Below are 22,631 nucleotides of genomic sequence, written 5' to 3'. Positions count from 1 at the left end.
AAAAAAAAACATATAGTAAAACTAATACTAAAATAATCGGAAACCCTTCATGATTGCATCATTATAAAGATATATTACATCTGAAAAAAAGTTTCTATCTCGTTGTTTAACTTGTATAATTACACTCAGAAATATATCCAAAAAACGTTCTTCCCTGTAACTTGAGGTAAGTGCGTTATGTAGTGTTTTCTTTAAAAGTTCTGTTTCAAATTTACCTTTCAATCAATTTTGTTTTTGATATAATATATAGATTATGACCTAAGGGAGAAAATAGTACTTAGGTATAGCAATAGCAAATATTTAGAATGTAAGCATATACAGTGTTCAGTAAGTGAGGAAACGTATTTTTGTTGTTTTCATTCTTGTAACAATTGATCTGTTTCCTTTTGGAAATGGAAATGGAAATGGACACTTTGTATAATGAATCTAAGATAAACTTTTTATTTGATACCATAAAATAGGGCTAATTTGTACCAATTTACGCCAAAATAAAAATTCCTAATATAGTATTTGTAGTGAAATAAGTGAAAATTATTGGAGTATAAAATATTTAAAGATAGTGTGTAGTAAGTATACATTGGCATATTACTGTTTCTACTTTTTTTAAACATTATACTTTAGATCTAATGTTGTCCTATTTTACGATAACACTCTTACTGCACCTTACCCTAAACATAATTAAAACTCACACTCTCTAATCTAAAAGTCACACAGTTCCTTAAAGCCCGTAAAAATATTTTCACCCAACATTTAAGACATAGGGATACCAAAAAGAGAGTATTTAAAAAACGTAGTCCTGCCACTGTGTTGATATATTTTATAGCTTTTTTTTGGAGGGGGAATTATGTTTAGTACTCATGTACATTTGAAATGTGTAACATTGTAAGTATTTCGATTACATTTTAGTAAAACGCAACATAATCTATTACTGTTTACTTCAAATTGAACACGAACCCTTTGTTAGTAGAATATCACAAATCAAATTATTCTATAAACAATACACGACTATCTATTACCATACGTGCGCATTTTATTAGAAATGGAGCTAGACATGCAAACTTTCTACAATCCGTGGCTAATACGAAATTCGAGCAACAGAATAAAATCAACAACTAACCCAGTTAAAGTCTATTACTTTTTATAAGTTTTGATCTTAAATAAAATAAATACATTTTTATTGAGATAAATAAAAATTTTAAAAATGGTAGATTTTTATAAAGCTTCAAAACAGGATAGGAAGTATGCACAATTAGATAAATTGAAAATAATTCTACCTAGTGATGCTGACTGGCAGCTGAGCACCTATAAAAAACTGGTTGAAAGACAAAGAGATATGAGTAGACAAATCATGTAAGAAATTAAAAATTTTACGTTTATCTATTTAATTATAATGCATAATTTTTTATGTACAACAAAACGATCTTCATCAAAATGACATAAGAGAGAACAACTTGATTTTAATGGCGTCATCTATAAAAATTGGCAATTTACTTCAAACTGCTTTTAAAACTAAGTCTCATAAGATTGCAACAAAAAAACACCTTGAAGTTCAAACATTTTTCGAAAACGATTCAATGATCGAAGAACTTGACAGAAGTACAGAACAATGGTCTAATTGTGAAGTAGCACTTGCGGCCAAAGTATTGAGTGCTAGTGATCCTAAAAAACATGGAGTACTTTTTTCAAATGATAATCAAATGAGAAGAGTATACGATATTATTTTCGATGTTTTTAGATGTAACATCTCATTATGCTTATTTCAAACTAAAACTAAAGTTTTTTTTTCATTGTACGCTTATTATTTTAATTTCAGATGGAACAATTCTTGATGAAATTCTAAAAAATATAGATTTTGATAAAAATTATCTGATAGTAAGTTTTTATAAGTCTAGCTTAAAAAGTTAAGTTTACAAATCATTTTATGTTTATGTTTTTATGTTGTATGATACTTAGAATGATTTTTTTAAATAGTATACACAAATGCAGCTGTTGGTCTGGTTAATAACATTCGACTATTATAGAAATAAATTTAAGACAAGGAAACTTAGTGAAAAAGAAAAAATGAACTATAAGGAGCTGAAATTGTTAGAAATTATTGACATTTTACAAGAAATCAAAATTCAGCTGGCCGCATCTTTATCAAAATTCAGAATAAAACATTGCGCTCTCTCATTAGCCGATGTGCTACCTAAACATTTACGAAACGAGCGCTTTAATAAATCCTCAGAAACTATCATAACTTGTTGGATAAATACATTTTTAACTAGGTAATTTTTCGTTTGATTTTCTAACGAAACGTTGACATTTGTTTTGGAGTACATTTATTATATAATTATTACCAAAAATGTCTAAAAGTTCTTTTAAGAAATTATAATTAAAAGGTTGTATTGATCAGTCTCAGATTAGTGGAACCAGTGAGAGAAGGACTAACCGAATAATCCTTATCTAGTATAAATGAACATTAATTCATAATTTAAATAAAAAATTTCTTATTGGGAACTTTTTGAAACCCTTTACCCTTGGGAGCTCAATGTATTAATTTAGTTTTGTATAAAAATTGTTTTTTATTATTGATACTGAAGGGATCAAGAAAAGTTATACTTATATAAAATTAAAAAATCTACGAAAAACAAAAGCAACTATAGCAACTTAAAAATAAGTTTCACTAAAATGATTTCAAATATTTACTTCAATTTAAAACATTTAAAATGTATACATTATATTATTTAATTTTACAGTGAAGAGAATGCGTTGAAAATATTAGATGAAGTAGGTTTGCGTCTAGTAAATAAATTAGAAGATTTAACACCGAATACTTATAAAAAGGATTCATTATTACCATATTTTTTACAAGTATATCCTGCTGATAGATCAGAGTTTTTTAAGAAAACTCAACTATTCAACAAATATTTACTTATTATTCAGGTGAGCATAATTTTATTTTTAAAAAATAGCCAAATATACGGCATTCTATGTATACAAAACTAATACACTTGTGTATTGTAACGTATTGCATATAATGATATATGGTGAACATTTTTTTTAAATATATATTCTATTAAATAAAGTTAGTAAATATTAAGTTTTAAAAAAAAGCTAACCTTTGAAATGTTAATGAAACACTTGAAAAACAAAGAGAATTTAAATAAGTCTTTTTATAATTTTTTCCTTGAGAAAAATCTATTAGATTTATGATCTTTTGGCGTCTCGTTGAACAACAATATTCGATTTTATTTTTCTTTATTAAATTTTATCGGAAATAATGTGAGGGTAAGATGAACGAGACGACTGTCTATGTTACCAATTGCTAAGAGATTTTGGCTTGGAGTTTCCATGTTGCCCAGCAATTGCAGTCGCTCTTGGATATTTTCACATAATAGACTATAAAATCCTAAGCCAAGTTGTAATGTCAGAAAAACAACTTCTTTGGACATACAGAATGGTCATTATGTAAGACATTCATTTATTCAAAACTACTAAACATTTAACATTTTTGTAAATAGAATAATTATTTGATGAAAAAAATTATTTAACTACATATTATTGTGGAATTATTTGAATCAAATAATATTTATTGTTTTGTTATTGAGAAAATGAGTGTTTAACCCAAAACCGATCAATCTGTATACGGGCAGGTGAAGAAGCGAAACGTTTATTCTTATAATTATCAAGAACTAGGTGACAAATTTTTAAATACTGGTATAAGGGGCTTGTTGGAAATCATAAGCCGGGAGCCCAAACATCAGCCAGGTCGACTCTGGTCAATAGTAAGGTAGTTTTTTGTACTATTTTTAAAAAAGGTATTTATATTTTAAACGACTTTACAATATTTAGTTTTCATAAAAAAAAAAATGATATTATACAACAATATATATTTAATCATGATAAATAAGTAATATCAAAGTATAAAATTTTCATAAAATAAAATAAAAGCTAGAATATTTCACATTTTATAATGCCATTGCAACCTTAAAAAATATTCTAAAAATAATAATTCTTATAAATTAAACGCAACGCTATCGCTATATTTTTTCGTGTAAATGTGAATATTATTAATGAATTCAGTTTTTTATATTGTATTATCTATAATGTTCTTAAATAAAAAATTTAATCATTTTAACTACTAGAAGTTACCATAAAGTTGATATTATAGTTTTTAAGATTTTATTCAATTACTTTCTTTGATTTTTGGACAGATTACAATTAAAGAAATTAAAAATCTTCAAAAGTCCTCCGAAAAGATAATACTAAAATTATAATTACTATTTGTAGAATAATCCATGTTACTAATTTTAGTAATTTAACAATTCTGTTAAATAAGTTCAACTAAATGACTAATTATTTATTAGTTTTTTAAGTCTTACATTAATTATGTACAAATAACAATCACTACATTTTGATTATTTCGTAGCTTATAATCAATAACAAGATTTAACTAACAAAACATTTAACAATAGTTAAAAAAACTTATCAATATAACAATTAGAGGTTTAAAGTGATTTATACCAAAATAACTCATAAATATGTTTGTATCGACAATATATAATCACAGTGAGTACAATCATTGTATGCGCTTTATATTTTTTAAATTTATGTATAAAATTATCTGAAATTTAAAAAAATGAAAATAAAATAAATGCTAAAACAAATCATTTAGTCACTCGTGAATTACAAATTTATGAGGTTAACGTGTATTTCAACCAACTGTTGGGGTACAATTGTAGTTGGGAAATGACAGTCGGTAATCACTAGTGACAATAATTAATCAAGGTGCCGTCGCATTGATTTGTTGTATTTTATGTTCTGTATGGACACCAAATAATGACTATAACGCCATTTTATATAGACCAAAGATTAATGTGTTCATCCCAAGTCGTTGTTGATTTTCCTGAATTGAGCTTGTATGCTTGCAAAAGTTTTTCCTTTTGTCTCGGGCAACCATATATAACAGCAAATTATGGACAATAAACTGAACAGTGACGAGATCAAATAATTTCTGTACATACCTTCGTTGACGGCTAGAACAGGATAAATTTTAAGAGCTAAAAATGAAACGATCGTCAGCGTTATGGTGTTGATGGCGTTTGCCGTCGACCTGGTGTTGGACGGAAACAGCTCACAGTTGATGGTGGACAACAGAGATCCAAGTCCGATCGTATGGGCCACCGAAAGTCCGCCGACTGCTGCTACGCACAACCAGCCGTAATCGATGACGTCGTAGTTAGTTTTTCGGTCCAAGTAGAAGTATCCAAATATAGCCGTATCGAAGACGAAACAAAATGTACAAGAAATCATCATAAGTGGTCGACGTCCCACGTAGTCGGACAGGATTGTCGAGGGCAGAGCGGCGAAAAGTACGGAACACGCAAAAATTATGGACAGCTTGTTTGGATCGATGTCCACGTGCATCTCCGAGAATGTTATGGACGCGTACGATATAAGAGCCGTGATGCCGGCCATCACCCTGAACACCGACAGTCCCTGTACGATGGCTAGCGCTTTTAGACTGAAGTGGTCGGTGAACAGTTCGGAAAATGATGCGTTTCGCATTTCTTTACAGATGCAGTCCACTGCAGAATCCATTTCTTCGTCGATGCTTTGATCGGCAACACCTCTGAGCCATATTAATGACCGTTTGGCATCGGGCAGTCTGTTCTGCATTATGTAGAAATGAGGAGACTCTGGCACAAACAAGAACAGAACGAAAAACAAAATGGGCCCAACCATCAGTGCGTACGTCAGATTTTTAAAATCTAAATACGTTCCTATCACGTACACATACAGTATGCCGACGTACATAAGTATCTGGAACATTGTTCCAAGGGCACCTCGAATTTTCGATCCGGCTATCTCGCCCGCGTACACCGGTAATATTGTGTAAGCTCCGGCTGATAATAGGCCTTGGAAAAACCTTATTATCAGCAGGCCTCGGAAATTGTCCACCCACAAAACACCAATCCAAGTAAATAGCGCCAGAGGACCTATCAGCAGCAGACTTAGCTTTCGACCCCACCTGTCCGATAATATTCCGAAAGGTATAGAGCCGACGATCAAACCCCAGTCGATAATCGACACGAACCAAGAGCTCTCATCTACAGACATAGGGATTGGACTGTTAGGGCCGAGAAGTTCTTTCATGATAGGTGATGTCCAACCTAATATAATGCCAACGTTCATTATTGATAGTGACCCTGAAATTAAACCAAAATTTAATTATAACATCTAATAATTAACTGTTTCCGTGTATATGACATAGACAAATTTGTTTGCTAATAATAAAATAATTTAGATTAGTTTTCTCAATAGTAATAATTAAATACCTTATGAAATACGTGAAAAATGTAATATTGTTAAGTTGTATTAAGAAATATTTTATAGCAAAATTAAAAATGTTATAAAAATAACATCGAAAAACATATGTATAGTTTTTAATTCGAAACAAAGTTGATATAGGTTTCTTGAACCATTTATTAAAAAACAATTTGAACCCAGTGAACTCTTGCGACTTTTTATGTAGAGCAAAAATCTTATCACTTTTGAATTGATTTAAATCAAAATTAAACTTATGCCCTTTTTTCGAAACGTATTATTTTTTTTTATAAAATAGTTTTCAATATTCGCAATGATATATTTCTATGTTTAATATTAGTATATATATATATATTGTTAAATAGGTAGTTAAACAGTGAAAAATAATGTTTTAACAAATTTGTTTTTAGCTATAATGTTAAAACTGATAATTTTTCACCGAATATTATGACAGAAAATTATAAAAAAAAATAACAATCTTAATTTTATAAAAATGGATTTGATGGTAAAATAATTATTAAGAATAGTATAAAAGCAATAAAATATATCAGACTCGATGTAAAAAATCTTAACTTATATCGACAGCAGTTTAATTATAATTATAATAATTATTTCAAAAATTATCTCACGTTTCTCGTAACATTTTACATCGATTTGATAATAATAATAGTTTTTTTTGGCATAAATGTCTTCAATGTTGAATGCAGCAATTTTTAAATTAAATTAATATTAAAAAATAATTTTAATATGAAATTTACTAATGTAAATACGCTTAAAAATGCTTATTCAAAAATCGATGATAAATTACTGATATGTTGTGATTTCTCAACAGTTTTTTTATTCGGTTTACATATTATTAAACCAGTAGTATGACATTAAACTCAAAATTCTTTGTATAATAAAATTATTTTTTAAATTAAATAATATTTCGTATTTTAAGTCATTTAAGAAAAAATTTTACTGGCTAATAGTGTGTTCAGGTTAACTTAACAAAATTTATTAATGTATATAATTCTTATAAACAATCAAAACAAATTGTTATCTAAATTTATTACATAGAATGTAAAATAGATTAGCTCATAAGTAGGCTTTTAATTTTATCTGATTCATGGATAGATTGAGACAAATATAGAATTTTCATACCAAAATTAAATTATCTAAATTTAAAATATCATTTTAATGTCTTATTTATGACACTTCATAAATACAAATGAAAGAATCTAAAGGAAAAAAATTATGGTAAGATAAATGTTGTTATAACTTTATTGGGATTTTTTCTTCCATTAAAGCTTAATCGCAGTTTAAAAATAAATAAAAATGATTAACAATAATTTCATTACAATTGATAATTTAAGAAATATAATCCAAACAATCTAAAATCAATAATAAGATTACTTAACTGAAAAATATTATTTTCAATATTTTAAATAAAAAATTAGGTGTACGTTGTAAGTTTGACACAATTGATGATGTGGATCTAATTGATTTCATATCACCATTTCTTAAATTGTTATACATGATTTACAGTTATTGCATTTTTTTATTAGATCGTTTGGAGCCCATTTAGGTGGGATTTCAAATGATACACGCTCAAAAAACCAGGATTGTAAAAAACAACCATAAAAAAAATGTTTAAAACATCCCATAAGACCAAAGTAAATTTTGAAAATGTTCGTGTTTAATATGCAAGAATCCAGTTAAAAATATCTAAAAAATTCGTTATCCAAAGATTAAAAAAAAAATATTTTTAATTAATTAATACACAGAAATCATAAAAATATCAGTCATTAACTATAGTTTTAAATTAAAATAATCGCATTTTTTTTTAAATACGTGGTAATTAAAAAAAACCTTGTTTATTAGCGTTAGATAATTTTTTAATGCTAAATTTGAAAGTTTTTTTTTTGGTAAAAATTTTTTTTTTATTTTTTACTTTATTTAGAGAATCTGGTTATTTTTCTGTCGTATTTTACATTATTGAAAAATTATTTTAAAAATGAACAGAAAAACATTTTAAATACAATTTTATAATAAAGAATTAAATCATCAAAAATACCTTACCTGTTATTGCGGCCCAAAACTGGTTCAAAACACCCCTGCTAACCATTTTTATATGTTTTATTAAAATATATACATATATAAATCATCAAACAATTTTTTAATCTAGAAAGAACAATAAAACACGTAGCGAAATCAGCGATAGAGAAATTAGTTGCATTCTAAGTATCAGCTTAATAAAATATATTTCACGTATGTTTTTTACTTGATATTTAAGATTAGAACTAACACCCACTTGGCGTCAGAACTAAACAAGAAGTAGCCTGTAACTACCGCGAACTCTTGTCTAAATGAATGGCGCGAATCTGTTATCTAAATGTCTACAATTCTCAACTAAATATCATATCCTTTATTGTGAATAATAATAAATCACAATGATCGAGTGTCACGTGCAACGCTATTACACTGAAATTGTCCTACGCGTATGGGCTTGGAGCCAAAACAAAATTATCATTAAGAGTATTATTTTGCGTTTTATTTATACAACAAAACAAAATTTACATTATTTCAAAATTGTGTGGCAATGTAACTCGGAAGACCTACACAGTGCAATACCTAATCTTAGTTATCGACGATTTATAAATTTTTATTCGATTGGTGTTTATTAAGATTTCATATATTATGTTTTGTTTACATTCCAAAAAGTTCATAATCGTAGAAATACTGTTACCTTGAACGATAAGTCTGATGATTGTCAAGGTCAAGATCACTAGCTATTAATAAATTGTTGATATGACGATTTTACTAACTTTTGTTTTCAAAGTTTTATGCATCGAAAAATGTTACAAAAAAAATGTACCAAATGGTTTTTGGTAAAAAACAACTCCATTGAACTTCAAATTTTACTTATACAATAAAATTGTTGTTGTAAATAAATCATTCTTACCATAATATTGTAATAAGGTGTTTACAATAATCATTTTTTATTAACTCCCTTAATTTAATTTTCATGTATTATACTCAAGTTACCATAATAATGAATTACAGTAGCCTAATTAATTACATGTTAATGTATTAAATAACATAAGTATGAGTTTAATTACAGCTAAAAGTGTACATTTGTCCATACACAAATATAAAACGTTGTTTGTGCAACAGATAAAATTTTTGTAGTATATAAGTTTAATTTAATTGTTTTTTTACTTAGTTCAAAATTATTATTAAGTAATACGTTTAAACAATAAATTCAAACAACAAAATTCCTTTATCTTGAAATGAAATAAATTTATTATTTAAATTTTAGCATATTTCATTGCATTATGTTGTAAAATATAGACATTCTTTCAACTCAATACAATGAACTTTTATTTTATGCATAACAAAGTTAGACTTTATAATAAAGCCACATTAATTAATTTAGTTGATAGTAAAATACTATTATAATTAGTCATTAGTCTGGATTAATTGTTTTTAATCGTTCACAGATCAAAGATCAAATTTTTTAACGAAATAGTTAAGCTTGTATAAATTTCGATTGGAATTTTTGATTTATTTATATTTTTATGCTATTGTTTGTATTAAGAGGACCACAAGTTTTAATACACTTAAATTTTTTTTATTTACTTAAATTTTATAATTAAAATACAAGAAAAGTTAAAACGTCATATTTAAAGTTTAATTTAAAAATACCAAAATGAACGCATAACAGATGGAAAATTATTTTACGGAAATGTTTAGAAAAAATTTGAATGACCACTCAATTTGTTGGTGGGTTTAAAGAGAAACATTTTAATCCAAAACATATTTAGGAAAAAGAGGGGTTCTCTTGGGATTATTAAAAAATAATCTAATTTTGGAAATTAAATGAAATGGGATCATGTTCTGTATGGTTCGAAATATCTCGAATATTTTCGTCAATTAAGTGGTGAAGTAGGCTCACGATACTCATTTTTACTTAAGATTGTGGAAAGTTGAAAATGTACATTATAAAAATTCAAATTTAAGATTTATTTTTACAAAATTATAGTTATGATAAAAAAATATTATGTACAAGTAATAAATATAATGAGCTCATTTGTTTTTAAAAAAATGTCATACTTGCAGGGGCGTAATTAAGAGGAAGTGAGAGGACTAGATGCTACAAAATTTTAATACGGCAATGATATAATTTTTATTTCGTTTGGAGGGAGTAGTGTGATGTTTTCTTGTGTATATATCCCAAAAATAAAACTATAATTACGCCGCTGCATTCTCGATAGAATATATTTTGGGAACCTTGATAAGACGCATATGAATTCTGAATATTGATAATGATATAAATTCGATGCAAAATTAGCTGTTACGCATTTATTAAGGTAGGCATTAGGACGTATGAAAATATATTTTATATCAATAAATTAATGGAACAAAGAGACTTTAGTATTGCAGAATAATTTCCTCTTCCATATTACGTAAGCATTGTTTACTACTGATACGAGTAAAAATAAATGTGTCTATAGGAGAATTTAACATAAAAAGTACAATGAACTCGGATGCCTAGCAGTACTTTGTGAATTTTAGACACAATTTACATTTTACGTACTATTTCGATTTCGTCACTAAATTTGTACAATAAACTTAGATAAGTTTAAAAGCAATCGTTCACACTTCATTAACTTTTACATTATATTTGCAAAAATATTAACCATGCTCATTGAATATAATTATTAATTTCTATATTTCTTTACAACGAACAAAAGCAAACCAAAAATAATATCTTACAACTTTGTTTAGCTAATTTTGCATAATAATGACACGTAATTATTATTTTTGAAATTTCTGTTTCGATACGGATCTGAAAAGATAAAGGGCGCACTTATTTTTTCAAAAGTCAATAAATCACAATTTATGCAAAAATAATGATTTTCAATTAGTGATAATTACATTTTGAACTAACTCTATTTACTAACCTCCGATTTAATATTTATTTTTTGAGAGTAAATAATTACCAAAGAATAAAATAATATAGCAGTCCGTTGCTATAAATTATGACTGATTCTTGTATAATTAATGGAGTCGTTTTTAATATTACACCCAGAGAAAAACCTCGATCTATATAGTAAATTCATTGTTCAATTTGATAAATATATCATTACTATTGAACCTATGATATATTTATCAATATGATAATTTTTTTTTCTTGTCTTGAACAATAATTATTTATAAGAATAGTTATTTTGTTCGTATTAATAAAACATTATCATAAACCCTTGATAAAATTTCTCTATCAAAATTGATTGAGGTTTTTCTTTGGGTGTAGGGATTTCATTTTTTCATTTAATTTTTTAGGGGCTGTTAAGTCGTCACTTTTAAAAATGTAAAACTTTACAGTTAGTACGTCACCGAGATTGATTCGTTTAATGAACCAGATAAATTTATTATTTATTTAATTAAAAGAACTATGAGATCATGATGATTTCGTTAATGATTTATATATTGAAGTGTCGCAATTAAATCTCTATAGACCACAAAATTATTATGAAAAAAGTCAAACAAATGATTTTAAAAAAACAAATTTATTTGGGGCTCTACTGATAGTAGCACCAGCAAAAAGTTAACATATATATTTTTTAAATAATTATTTAACAAATTACGTTAAAAACTATTTGTAAAATCAATTTATATAAAGAAAAATGTGTTTGCATTGACGTTTTTTTATTGGTACATAATATATTGAATGAATTCCATAAATTGGTTTAACATTTTACAGGAAAGAAGGTACTGTATTGGACCAGCTATGTTAGATAGGACAATGAGTGCAAATAAACTTTGTGGTAATGTAGCTCAAACACATTTTACAATACAAAATGCTGTAGCGTATTTAGCATCATTGTTATTTAAGCGAAGCCAATCATTAATTGTCTATGGAGCTGCTGAAAGGTTTTGAAAGTTTAACTGATTTTTAAATAAAATTAACGATATGTTTTTTTGTTTTAAAGAAAAAAGGATTACTACAGTTATTTTGTTAAGTTAGGAGTCCAAAACTGTAAATTAATAACTGAAGATTTTTTGCTGTCTAATTCAGATCATCTATTATTGGATATTGTTTCAATATTAGCTACTCCGCCTAATACAAATACTGGAGTAAGAAATAAACAGCTTATCTTGTACCTAAGAATAATTTTAATAAATTAAATAAAAAATGTATTTATTAAAAAAAAAAAAATACTTTAAATTATTGACTATTATAAGTAATATTTTAGAATTTTTATTTTAGCTGTTTTTAGATTATTATATTTATCGTAAACAAGGTTGGCAAAATAAGGTTATACAAAAAAAAAATATAGATGGATTTAAAAACAACAATAAAAAATGTCTATATTAATCAATTCAATTCTCGACGTAAAATTAATAAATTTATTGGGTTGTAATGATAGAATTTATAGGACATAACAAATACAACATATTTATTTTTACAGGTTACTGACCCTGTACAACTAGTATGTTCTAAGGGAGGTGATTTGACCTTACTAAAAGCTGTCACCTCATTAGATTATACCGAGGATTCATCAGATATACCATGTATGTTAGAACAAAGAGATACTCTTAGGATGACAATGTCAAAACCACAAGTATGTACGTGCTGTTGAGATTTGATAAATTTTATTTAATTGTATGAATAATTGTTTTTGGGTGAAATCGATATCTATGAATGGCTTCTATTATGAGTTAATTTGTAGCCATGCTTAAAACAGCTTTGTTTCACACATTAAAAATATATTTATTGGAGTTATCAAAATACATGGACTTCACCAAGGAATTTTTAATATTTTATATGTCTAATCTTTTATACAATTTCAGCGATTCAGGTTTTATAGGATTTAGATTTTTGTTGAGTAATTTTTAAATGACTAGGTGCAAATCATTGTTTATGAGACGCATTCTAGGCTAGAGTTAGAAAATGGTGGTATGGTTAAATCTGTGGTCGAAGAAATGAATGGATGGGCTTATGAGAAACATAATTCAGACAATTTTACAATGACAAAGCCTGAAGAAATGTTCAATACATCTATTGAAACTCCATGGCGATCAGCTGTTTTTCAACCGATTCAGGTTTGAGAAATAATTTTCACTAAGTAATGACCACGTAAAGTCTTATTAAAAAAACAAATAATAATATTAATAATTCATTGAACTTAGATACCAGACATGGACCGATTTGAGACAATGATGCTTTACCCAGATAAGAAACTCGAAAATATGGAAGAAAGCCAAGTTACTGGTAGTATTTACCTAGCAGCCATTAAAAGAGTTGTTCGTATTTTAATTTTATATACATTTATTAATAATTTAATGGCGCTAGGAAACGACATTTTAATTATATAATTTAAAGAAATCATTTTTCGTTAGACCTTTAGTCACAATAATCGATATTTTAATAAAATAAACATATGTTTGATATAACTAAAGTGATTACATGTAATCATTTTATTAGCTCATAGTGTACTCACAATAGGAATACGGGGGATAAAATTCCTCCACAATGAAAATATATATATGGAATGATGTTTTTTGGAAGGGGTAGTAAAAAAATTTGTTTTGTATATCCTCCAAGAAAACAGACCAAAAACATCACGGTATAAGCCGTTACACTTTTCAAAAAAAAATTTGAATTTATTGTATGTAAAATGTTTAATTTATGACGACCATATTATTATTAACATTATTAAGTTAATTTTAATAATGATGAATTTTTCTTAAAATTATCAGAAGTGTAGAATAAATTTTAAATTATTGTTTGATTTAAAAAATAATTCATAATATGTTTTTCAACGTCAATTTTTATTGATACTAATGTACACTGAAAAAATTTAACATACAAAAGTTTGTTTTTCCTCAACAAATTACACAAATAGATAATTTTAATTCGTTTTAAAGGGCGTCCCAGTGGTTAAATATCAAAAATAAAATATTAATAGAAAACAAATATTTTCAAGGTTAAAATTTTCTTTTTAATAGTGTATAACTTAACAATCGACTTTCGGTTGACTTTGCTAGGTCGAGCCAATAAGGCGTAATTAATTGAAAAATATTAGAAACGTGTCACTGGAGAGTAATATGTCTAGTAGGATATGTAGTCATTATTGTAATTATGTGTAATAAAAAAAAATTCAGTTTGATTCGTATATAATCTAGAGTAAATAATTATATCAAAGTCTCGATATCTAGATTATATTTCATCAGTACTCTTAAATACATAGTGATTCTTTTTACTTAGATCAGAAATTTAAGTGAAAGTTATAATTATCATAAATTCGACTTAAATGTTTTGTTAGCGTTAAAAGAATCACTGTGTATACTATATAGGAGTCAAATGAATAAACTCTGATATTCTATAATTTTGATATTCTACATACCCAAAAACATAATTCTACTTTTCAAAGAATAAATTAGACGTGATTGTTGTGCTAAAAATAGGAACTTATGACATTCGACGCTAACCATTTGATATGTATGGCTGAAAAGAGGGGTCTATTTGGTAAACCTTTAAAAAGTCGCAAACAAAAAGTCGTCAGTCCGGTCTTAGTATCTCTGTCCAATAGTGATAAACCAAGGTAATGTATAACAAAATGCTATGTATATTTAAACAATATTATTAAAATACCAAAAAAAAATTATTATTAAATATTTGAATGTTATTTTCATTTGTTACCACCTGATTAATGGTGTTACCCATTATATTTGAGTAATTTTCACAAATTAAGAATTTTTTTCAGAAAAACAATTAATGTTGAACAAATGCATATATTAGTTCCTACACATTCTTTCAAACAAAGATGTCTAGACAAAGTATTAGTATGCCCACGCTTCATTAGAGCATATGATAAAACATCTATAATAACTCGATGGTGGCATTGTTGCATACAGCATATTATTAAGTCATTAAGGAAACCATTTTTTGTACTGAATAGGATACAAATGGTAAGATTAAAAAAAAAAAATTGCAAAAAAGAATTGTGTATGCACAAAGTTATTCCAATATTCAAATTACCAAAAACAAGTAACTTATCAAAATTTAATGTACATTAATAATTAATATATATATATATATATATATATATTTATTATTTTCTTAAACTATTGAATAGTTTAATGTTAAATGTATCTAATTTCATAGTATAATTGTTATAAATACATTAATATTTTGTTTGTATTTTTCTATAATATTTTTCTAAATTTTTGTGTTGTTGCCATTGTTTTCATTTTGTTGATTTGTACATGTTGTCCACTATTAGTTTTAACCACTTTAAGTTTACCATCTTGAATATGTCGAATGGAAACAGTTTTTGGTGCTATTTTTGATGTAGCATTACTTTCAATTTTTCGAACTTTGGATGGCATTGGTGATAACCTATTAACAAATTGTATACTACCAGACTTTTGACTGGGAACAGAAAATGTTTGGTAACCACTCGGAACTAGAGTTCTTGGTGCCTTATTTACTACTAATTTAACTTTGGATGGTGAATCATATGCTACCTAAATTAAAAAAATAAAAATTATAATATTGTGAAATTTAAAAATAAGTTATAATAAAAAATTCAATTGTTATTATTACTTGTTTAATATTTAAACGTTCAGGAATTGCAGCAGTTCTAGATGTTGGGCTTGAACACATTACTTCCAAGTCTTCATCATCATCCATAGGTTCTTCTTTAACAATCATTTTTTGATTATTACTACTTGTTTCAACTAATGAATTCTCCTTAGACACAGCTGTTTTAGCTTCATCAAGACTTTCATCAGCAAATACTATAGGCATGTCTAATATTTGATCTGCGGTAATTTCCATTACAGTAGTAGGTTGAATTTGTTGCAACTGGAAATTTGAATTGCATACCATTATGCCTTTAGAATCTTGAGTTATTAATAAAGGTGATCCGTTCAAAGATGATTCTAATGATTCTAAAAATGAACAAATAAAAATTTGGTATTTTAAATAAATTGTTTTTATTATTTAAATATCTCTCAAGTATGTTAGGAGAGTTTGAAATTAATAATATTAAACTAATCAATTAGTTTTTTACATTTTTTTAAATTAAACAATAGGATATTACTAAAGAATTTTATAATAAAAGGTATAATATTTATTTCATATACTAACACGTCTCATTTTAAAGATTGAAATTTCCTTGCATTTATACTATTTTTAATTTACTTCTATTTTCTTTTAAAAATTAAAAAATATTAAAAATTAACATCGAAAAAATTACCATTTGTTTGAGAAACATTGATATTACTATTGGTTTGTTCCTGTAATAACTCTGCCAAAGTAGAAAATTTTTGATTACCCAGTTTTGGAATAGACATTTCAGTTTCTAAAAATTATGGAAAAAAATGAAATATTTCTTTTAGGAATACAAATCAACTTACGGTTGCTATCTACAATAGAATTTTCAGAATTAAAACAATGATCCTGAATGCCCGTTGATGAAGGAGGAGGCATTAGTTCTTCATCTTTAGTCATATGTTCTAATATATTTGTTTTTAATGAGGTACATGGAATATTTATTTTACGGTTAAAAGTATTTTTTTTAGAACTCTGATCATTGATTTTTAACAACAACTTTTGATTTCCTTTGTGCCCACGACCTAAAATTAAAATAATTTAAAAAATAAAACTACAATCAAACTTTGAATAGATAATACATACATTTCTTAAAAATCTTAAATATTATAAAAAAAAATAATGTAAACATTATATATAGATAGTATTTAATTGATGATAAAATATAGATAAATGTAAAATAAATTTTTAATTGTATTAAATAGGTAATTTAAAAATAAAAATAAATATTCGTGGAAATTTATATAAACTTATGTATTTTTGTTTAAATATTTTAAATAATTATTAAAGATTTTATTACTATAAATATGTAATATTTAATATGACTATTAATATGTAATCTTACGATTACTAAGACTGAAAAAAATACTTAGAATCTAAGGTATTATAAAGAATTTTAAAACTCTTTAAGTTCTAAGTTTCAGCACAAGTTATAAACTAAAAAAATAAAACGTGTGTCTTATTTTTGACACAAGGAAAGTAAATTTTTTAGTAATAGTTTAGATAGGTGAACTAAAAAATAATTAAAAATTAAATTTTTAGTTAAATATAAATGTAAATATATAGGGTTTCGATATCTATTTTTATACATTATTTATTAAATATATGTAAATAATAGTTTTATTTTGAAACATTGTTTTTCATTAATTCAGTCGATATTAATTTAATGATAAAAATAAATGTAGTAGGACCTATAAAGATGTCTATATGTCAATTTCGTACTATCATAATAATGTTTCAAAACCTAGTTATTATTATAACATAAATTCATTAATAAGAAATTTGTAGAATTATGTATTTTCAGATGTAGCATAACTAAAAATATAGTAATATATTATTTAAAATATATCTATACTTGTTAATAAAAATTAATTAATAAAATAGTACTCAAAATATACTTTTAAAAACTAATAATGTATTTGTTATAAATATCTATCAATAATATATTCTATCAGGAAAACAATGCTTCAGAAATATTTATAATTTTTTAAGTATTCAAGGGGTACCAATTTTTATGGTCTTTTCTCATGTAGAAATTACTTAAATTTTGCTGGTCAATCCTAGAGAATTTTTTTCCTCCACTGAATTCCACTAATTTACTACTTAATAACTATATTATACCCAAATAATTCTGTTTTAATGAAAAACTTATTATGTTCCTTAAATTCTTTGCTATATTAAGCAGGTATTTTCTTATTACTTAGCTAGCCTCATTCATTTTTTTTATTTATTTTCAATATTTGAAGTTGAAATTTTCTCTTTTTATTTGCCGATTTAACTAATAAATCATTTAGTATTTAGAAGGTACATTGATTTAGTGGTTAAATGTAAATTAATTTGATGTTAAAAATTTAGACAGCAGTTCTCATTTGAATTTATATACAATTGTATTTTAGCTTCGATGCGAAGTTGAGAAGGTATTGGTTTTACTATGATAAGTTTTTTTTTTTTGTGCCTTTTACCACTTATTCTCAGCTCTCACCGAACCGATTTCTTTCAACAATACGTCAAAAGATCACAAATCGTATCTAGTCGAAGACATTACCCTTCAAAATTGAAAAAATTTCCCTCGTTCCCCGTAAATGGGGGAAACCTCCAAAAAAATTACAAATTTAAAAATCGCTCATTTTTGAAATTTTTTTTACTAAAAACTGCTGTAACTTTTTCAAAAATGAACATATCAATATAATTTTTTTTTTATAGATGCTTGATGTCTTTACCTATCATTAGGTATATTTTTTTTGTAAATTTGACACTTAACCTGCCCACAGGGGGGATTTAAGATTACAACTTTTTCAACTTAACTTTTAAAAGTGTTCCGGAAAGTATGACACTTTTATATATATATCTTAAATTAAAGCTAATGTAATGTACTTTATTATGAAAAAAAAATATTTCATACTTTATTTTGTCTTCATGGTAAAAATGGCTACCAAATGATATTTTTGTGTGAAAATTCTCGATTTTATATTTTACATTTTTTACTTTAAAATGCTATAACTTTTTAAAATATATATATGGATCAATACAATTTTTTCATGAGAAGTAGTATTTATATACATCTTTCATTCGACATACTTTATCTTAATCAGGATATAAATAAGGAAATAGTAGATCATGTAGCTTTTGGAATAATATACCAATTTTTTAAAATTAAACTCTATCTAAAGATTTGCATCAAAGCGTTTTTTATGATAGTGATATTAATCACTGTCAGATATTATTATACTTGATCCAACTATGCCACGTCATCACTGTGCCGCGACCCTCTGTGCTTTTTTTTTATTCACTACCCATCTAAACTTCTTAAAACAGCATTGATTGAAAAAATTACATTAAATGAATTTTGTTTTTTAGAATGGAAAATTTAAAGTTATAAGATTTCATTGAAACTAATTACTAATGTGATATTAATTTCATTAATGCATTTACTAAATTTCTTTAGTTTAAATAAAATAATAACACTTACTGTATAGTTTTCTTTTTGATAATAAAGGTTTCTTGAAATTATTTTTTTCAACTTCAGGTTTACGAATTATTTTTGGCATTGGTTCTAAAACTTCTTTAAGAAAATTCCCAACTTCTTCCTATAGTAATAATAAAAAAAATGTATAGAAAATTCTTATTATATGTTTTATATATTATTTTACCAAAATACATCTATCAACTAATTTTTGAGTAATAGCCTCTCTCATTTTTGTAGAATGATTCACAATTAAGTCATCATCAGCTCCGCCTACTAAAATATGACTTGTTTTACATTTTAATTTTACCCTTAGTTCTTCTAGATCCAATACCCTAGAATGAATTAGAAAATATAAATAATATAATTTATAATTAATAATAAATAAAATATAAAAAAATAATTTAACTAGGTTTTTTATGAAGGGTACAGGGTATAAGTGATAATTAGTAGTAGTTAATTTTTTTCAATATTCATTATGAAGTTTGTATTGATACCTTATTAACTTAGTATTAAGTAATGAAATTTATTTTGTGAATTTTCATTTCATTAATATAAGAGTCTAATTTTGTTTTATTATTTAAAGATAGAAATTTATAACTTCGATTTTATTCTACTGAAATTTTTTTAGAAATGAACTACTAACGTTTTTTCCCTATACACTTCATATGTTTTCACAATTTCTCAAAATAAAATAAACATATGTTAATTATAAAGTAATAACTTACGGAGAAAATATACTTAATTGACCAGTTATAAATACAGTAGGATATTCTAGACCAAGAATACAATCACCTTCGTATCCTCTTTTTACTTCAGATGAATTTACAATAAAACCAATACATACTATACCTTCAACCTTTTCAAGAACAGCAACCTAAAAGTAAAATGTATGATATAATTTAAAAATATCTATAATACATTATTATTTTACAGTGATTTGAAAAGACATTTGTATAAGGTATTGTTATTTAATAATACTATTACTAAATTAATATTATTGAAATTCAATTTATTGAAAACTAATTAGAAATTGAGTTAATAGAATTGATATTTAAGCTCATTAGTCAAAAATAATCATACTAAATATAAAAGAAAAATTATACAGTAATATTGTATAGCATTTATAACTCACTTGACAGGCAATAGCTGCACTAACTCCAACACCAGCTAGAATGATAGGCCTATTAGGATCTTCAGCTCTCAGACTAACAATTTTACTTCGTGTAGCATCTACCATGGCATCTAAACCAGTTTCAATATCTATTTCTTCTTGACGAGAATAATCCTCATAGTCCCATGGAACTGTGTAAAATATGAAAAATTATTTTATCTTTAAAACCAAATAATTAAAAACTGTTTACCTTTTGCAGTTAAAGCTACAACTAACTCAGCTAAATATGATAAAGCATTCATCCAATCATGACTTCTAGTATTTGGTTGAACTAAATAACCAGGAAATTCAGGCACTAAAATTATAACAGGATCTTTGGGTAATTTGAGCTAAACATAAATAATAATAAATGACAATAAAAATAAATGTTTGAATTAATTTAATTTAATATATTCTTGACTAACTGGAGGATAAGTAGTTAACATGTAATTGAAAGGATCTACAGGTTCATCTAAATGTATTGGTTTATACTTTATATCTTCTTTAGATCGTCCTTGAGTATTGGTTGATATCATATCATTAATAAATGTAGGAACAATTTGTTTTAATTTCTAAAATAGAGTAGCATTGACATTGAAAAAAATATATATTGAATAGAAATCTTTATTTCTTTTAAGAAGTAATATAATAAAAGTAAATAGAAATAATTACTTCTAAAATATCAATGTATGAAGCAAGATAATCATCAGGTAAATGAGAAATAAAAATTCCATGCAACCATTGTGTTAATGATGGATCCCAATAGGTATAGTTAGTCAATAAATGATGCATTTCAGCTACCGATTTTTCAGTTGATATAATTTTCTGTACATCTTCTTGCGCTGTTTCTTCAAATGTTAATCTTGATAGTCTATTTGCATACAAAATATTCATAGTCCTTTCAAACAAATTTCTTTGCATTTTCGTCCATCTCAATCTTCAAAAATTTTTTAAAAAAATACAACTTTTATTAATTTAAGATAAACAAGACTAATAATTAATATGAGAATTAAAAAGATTTATTTTAAATAGGTACTATGATATTACTAAAAATAATATAGATATTTGTTAAAATATTCACTTGTTAATAGTATCTTCCCAAGCCTCAGGATCTCGAGGGATTTTATTATTCCGATATGGTTCCATAGATTTAGATTCAATTTCTGGTCGATAAGTAAGTAGTTTTACCTCATTGTCAATAATTTCTACATCAATTTCATCTGATACATTTTCACTAAATCATTAAAATATAAATATTAGGAAAACTAAGTTGAAAAAATATTGAAATATATAATGATTAAAACTGTTATAATAATAGAATGTATCAATGAAATTAAAAATAAAATAAAATTATCAAATAATAATTATTAGCTGAAAACTTATAGTAAAATGAACTAACTTTTGTAAAAATTTATTATGTATGAATAATGTTTTTATAGTGGAGCATAAATTGTCTTGATGATACTCGGTTGATGAGTAATTATGTTCAATCAATGCAACATTTTTAGGTCTTTTCTATAAATTAAAATACTACACATTATATGTAAGAATAACAAAATAAGATAAAATATTATTATATAAATATAACATTTAAAAAACAGGTTTTTAAATGTTTGAAACAAAGTTTTAAAGGTTTAAATAATATTTAGTAATATTGTATAACAAAGTCAGTATAAATACTTTTCTTTGGGATATATGTTCCAAGTAGGATGTAAAATCTGATTTTAGTTCAGGATCAGGGTCTATTTCCATATTGAAACTGATGTACCTAAAATTTATTAATTTATTGAAACATTACTAAAAATTATTATTTGTATTAACATACAAGAAACATCCATAAAATTATAAACACTTTTATAATTATTTCAATTATATCCGACTTAAAAAAATTTCAACAATAGTAAATTTGTAATTACTTACAAATTTAAAAGTTACGTTAAAAATTAATATATATAAATATACATATATATATATGATTACAAAACAATAATTATATGTCACAGATCATTTACTTAAGACTTTACGCATATTGTACATCGCGTTGCAACAAAAAACATAAACAGCTACGGCTTATCATAATTAACAAATGATAAAAGATGAGG

The 22,631-nt window shown here is 25.5% G+C and overlaps 3 protein-coding genes across 4 annotated transcripts; 1 reads left to right on the top strand and 2 right to left on the bottom strand.

Annotated features, from left to right (window-relative positions):
• The first annotated feature begins 902 nt into the window (after nt 1-902).
• On the top strand, nt 903-15,375 carry LOC126906520 (putative methyltransferase NSUN7). Its single transcript, XM_050687070.1, has 12 exons — nt 903-1,350; nt 1,442-1,737; nt 1,814-1,872; nt 1,972-2,267; nt 2,739-2,925; nt 12,056-12,225; nt 12,285-12,429; nt 12,765-12,917; nt 13,201-13,398; nt 13,486-13,599; nt 14,764-14,900; nt 15,063-15,375. The coding sequence occupies exons 1-12, from the start codon at nt 1,202-1,204 to the stop codon at nt 15,373-15,375; spliced, it is 2,217 nt and encodes a 738-aa protein (XP_050543027.1). The 5' UTR covers nt 903-1,201.
• On the bottom strand, nt 4,394-8,725 carry LOC126906524 (facilitated trehalose transporter Tret1-like). Its single transcript, XM_050687079.1, has 2 exons — nt 8,371-8,725; nt 4,394-6,191 (listed from the first exon to the last, which is right to left on the bottom strand). The coding sequence occupies exons 1-2, from the start codon at nt 8,414-8,416 to the stop codon at nt 4,864-4,866; spliced, it is 1,374 nt and encodes a 457-aa protein (XP_050543036.1). The 5' UTR covers nt 8,417-8,725; the 3' UTR covers nt 4,394-4,863.
• A 15-nt stretch (nt 15,376-15,390) lies between the features above and the next one.
• LOC126906519 (KAT8 regulatory NSL complex subunit 3) lies at nt 15,391-22,577 on the bottom strand. Of its 2 annotated transcripts, none has more exons than XM_050687068.1 (15): nt 22,450-22,577; nt 22,210-22,297; nt 21,929-22,044; nt 21,611-21,763; nt 21,202-21,466; nt 20,955-21,101; nt 20,741-20,879; nt 20,512-20,681; nt 20,105-20,253; nt 19,564-19,711; nt 19,383-19,500; nt 16,720-16,938; nt 16,560-16,664; nt 15,905-16,251; nt 15,391-15,825 (listed from the first exon to the last, which is right to left on the bottom strand). In XM_050687068.1, the coding sequence occupies exons 2-15, from the start codon at nt 22,279-22,281 to the stop codon at nt 15,505-15,507; spliced, it is 2,469 nt and encodes an 822-aa protein (XP_050543025.1). In that variant the 5' UTR covers nt 22,282-22,297; nt 22,450-22,577; the 3' UTR covers nt 15,391-15,504. The 2 variants fall into 2 exon arrangements, with proteins under 2 accessions (XP_050543025.1, XP_050543024.1); XM_050687067.1 differs by having other exon boundaries at nt 22,355-22,499.
• Nucleotides 22,578-22,631: the final 54 nt, after the last annotated feature.

This window comes from Daktulosphaira vitifoliae, unplaced genomic scaffold, assembly GCF_025091365.1.
Source record: "Daktulosphaira vitifoliae isolate Bord-2020 unplaced genomic scaffold, ASM2509136v1 Scaffold_5, whole genome shotgun sequence".
In the NCBI taxonomy this organism is placed as follows: domain Eukaryota; kingdom Metazoa; phylum Arthropoda; class Insecta; order Hemiptera; family Phylloxeridae; genus Daktulosphaira; species Daktulosphaira vitifoliae.
This window is presented reverse-complemented; position numbering and strand designations above follow the sequence as displayed.

What these genes read in the sequence shown, in the direction of transcription:
- LOC126906520 (XM_050687070.1), top strand. Translation starts at nt 1,202, where the DNA reads ATGGTAGATTTTTATAAAGCTTCAAAACAGGATAGGAAGTATGCACAA. An exon ending in GATATGAGTAGACAAATCAT is followed by an intron (nt 1,351 to 1,441) that starts GTAAGAAATTAA and finishes AAATGACATAAG; the next exon opens with AGAGAACAACTTGATTTTAA. An exon ending in GTCTATGGAGCTGCTGAAAG is followed by an intron (nt 12,226 to 12,284) that starts GTTTTGAAAGTT and finishes TTTGTTTTAAAG; the next exon opens with AAAAAAGGATTACTACAGTT.
- LOC126906524 (XM_050687079.1), bottom strand. Translation starts at nt 8,416, where the DNA reads ATGGTTAGCAGGGGTGTTTTGAACCAGTTTTGGGCCGCAATAACAG. An exon ending in GTTTTGGGCCGCAATAACAG is followed by an intron (nt 6,192 to 8,370) that starts GTAAGGTATTTT and finishes GTTTAATTTCAG; the next exon opens with GGTCACTATCAATAATGAAC.
- LOC126906519 (XM_050687068.1), bottom strand. Translation starts at nt 22,281, where the DNA reads ATGGAAATAGACCCTGATCCTGAACTAAAATCAGATTTTACATCCTAC. An exon ending in TGGGAAGATACTATTAACAA is followed by an intron (nt 21,467 to 21,610) that starts GTGAATATTTTA and finishes AAATTTTTGAAG; the next exon opens with ATTGAGATGGACGAAAATGC. An exon ending in TGTTAACTACTTATCCTCCA is followed by an intron (nt 20,880 to 20,954) that starts GTTAGTCAAGAA and finishes ATTTATGTTTAG; the next exon opens with CTCAAATTACCCAAAGATCC.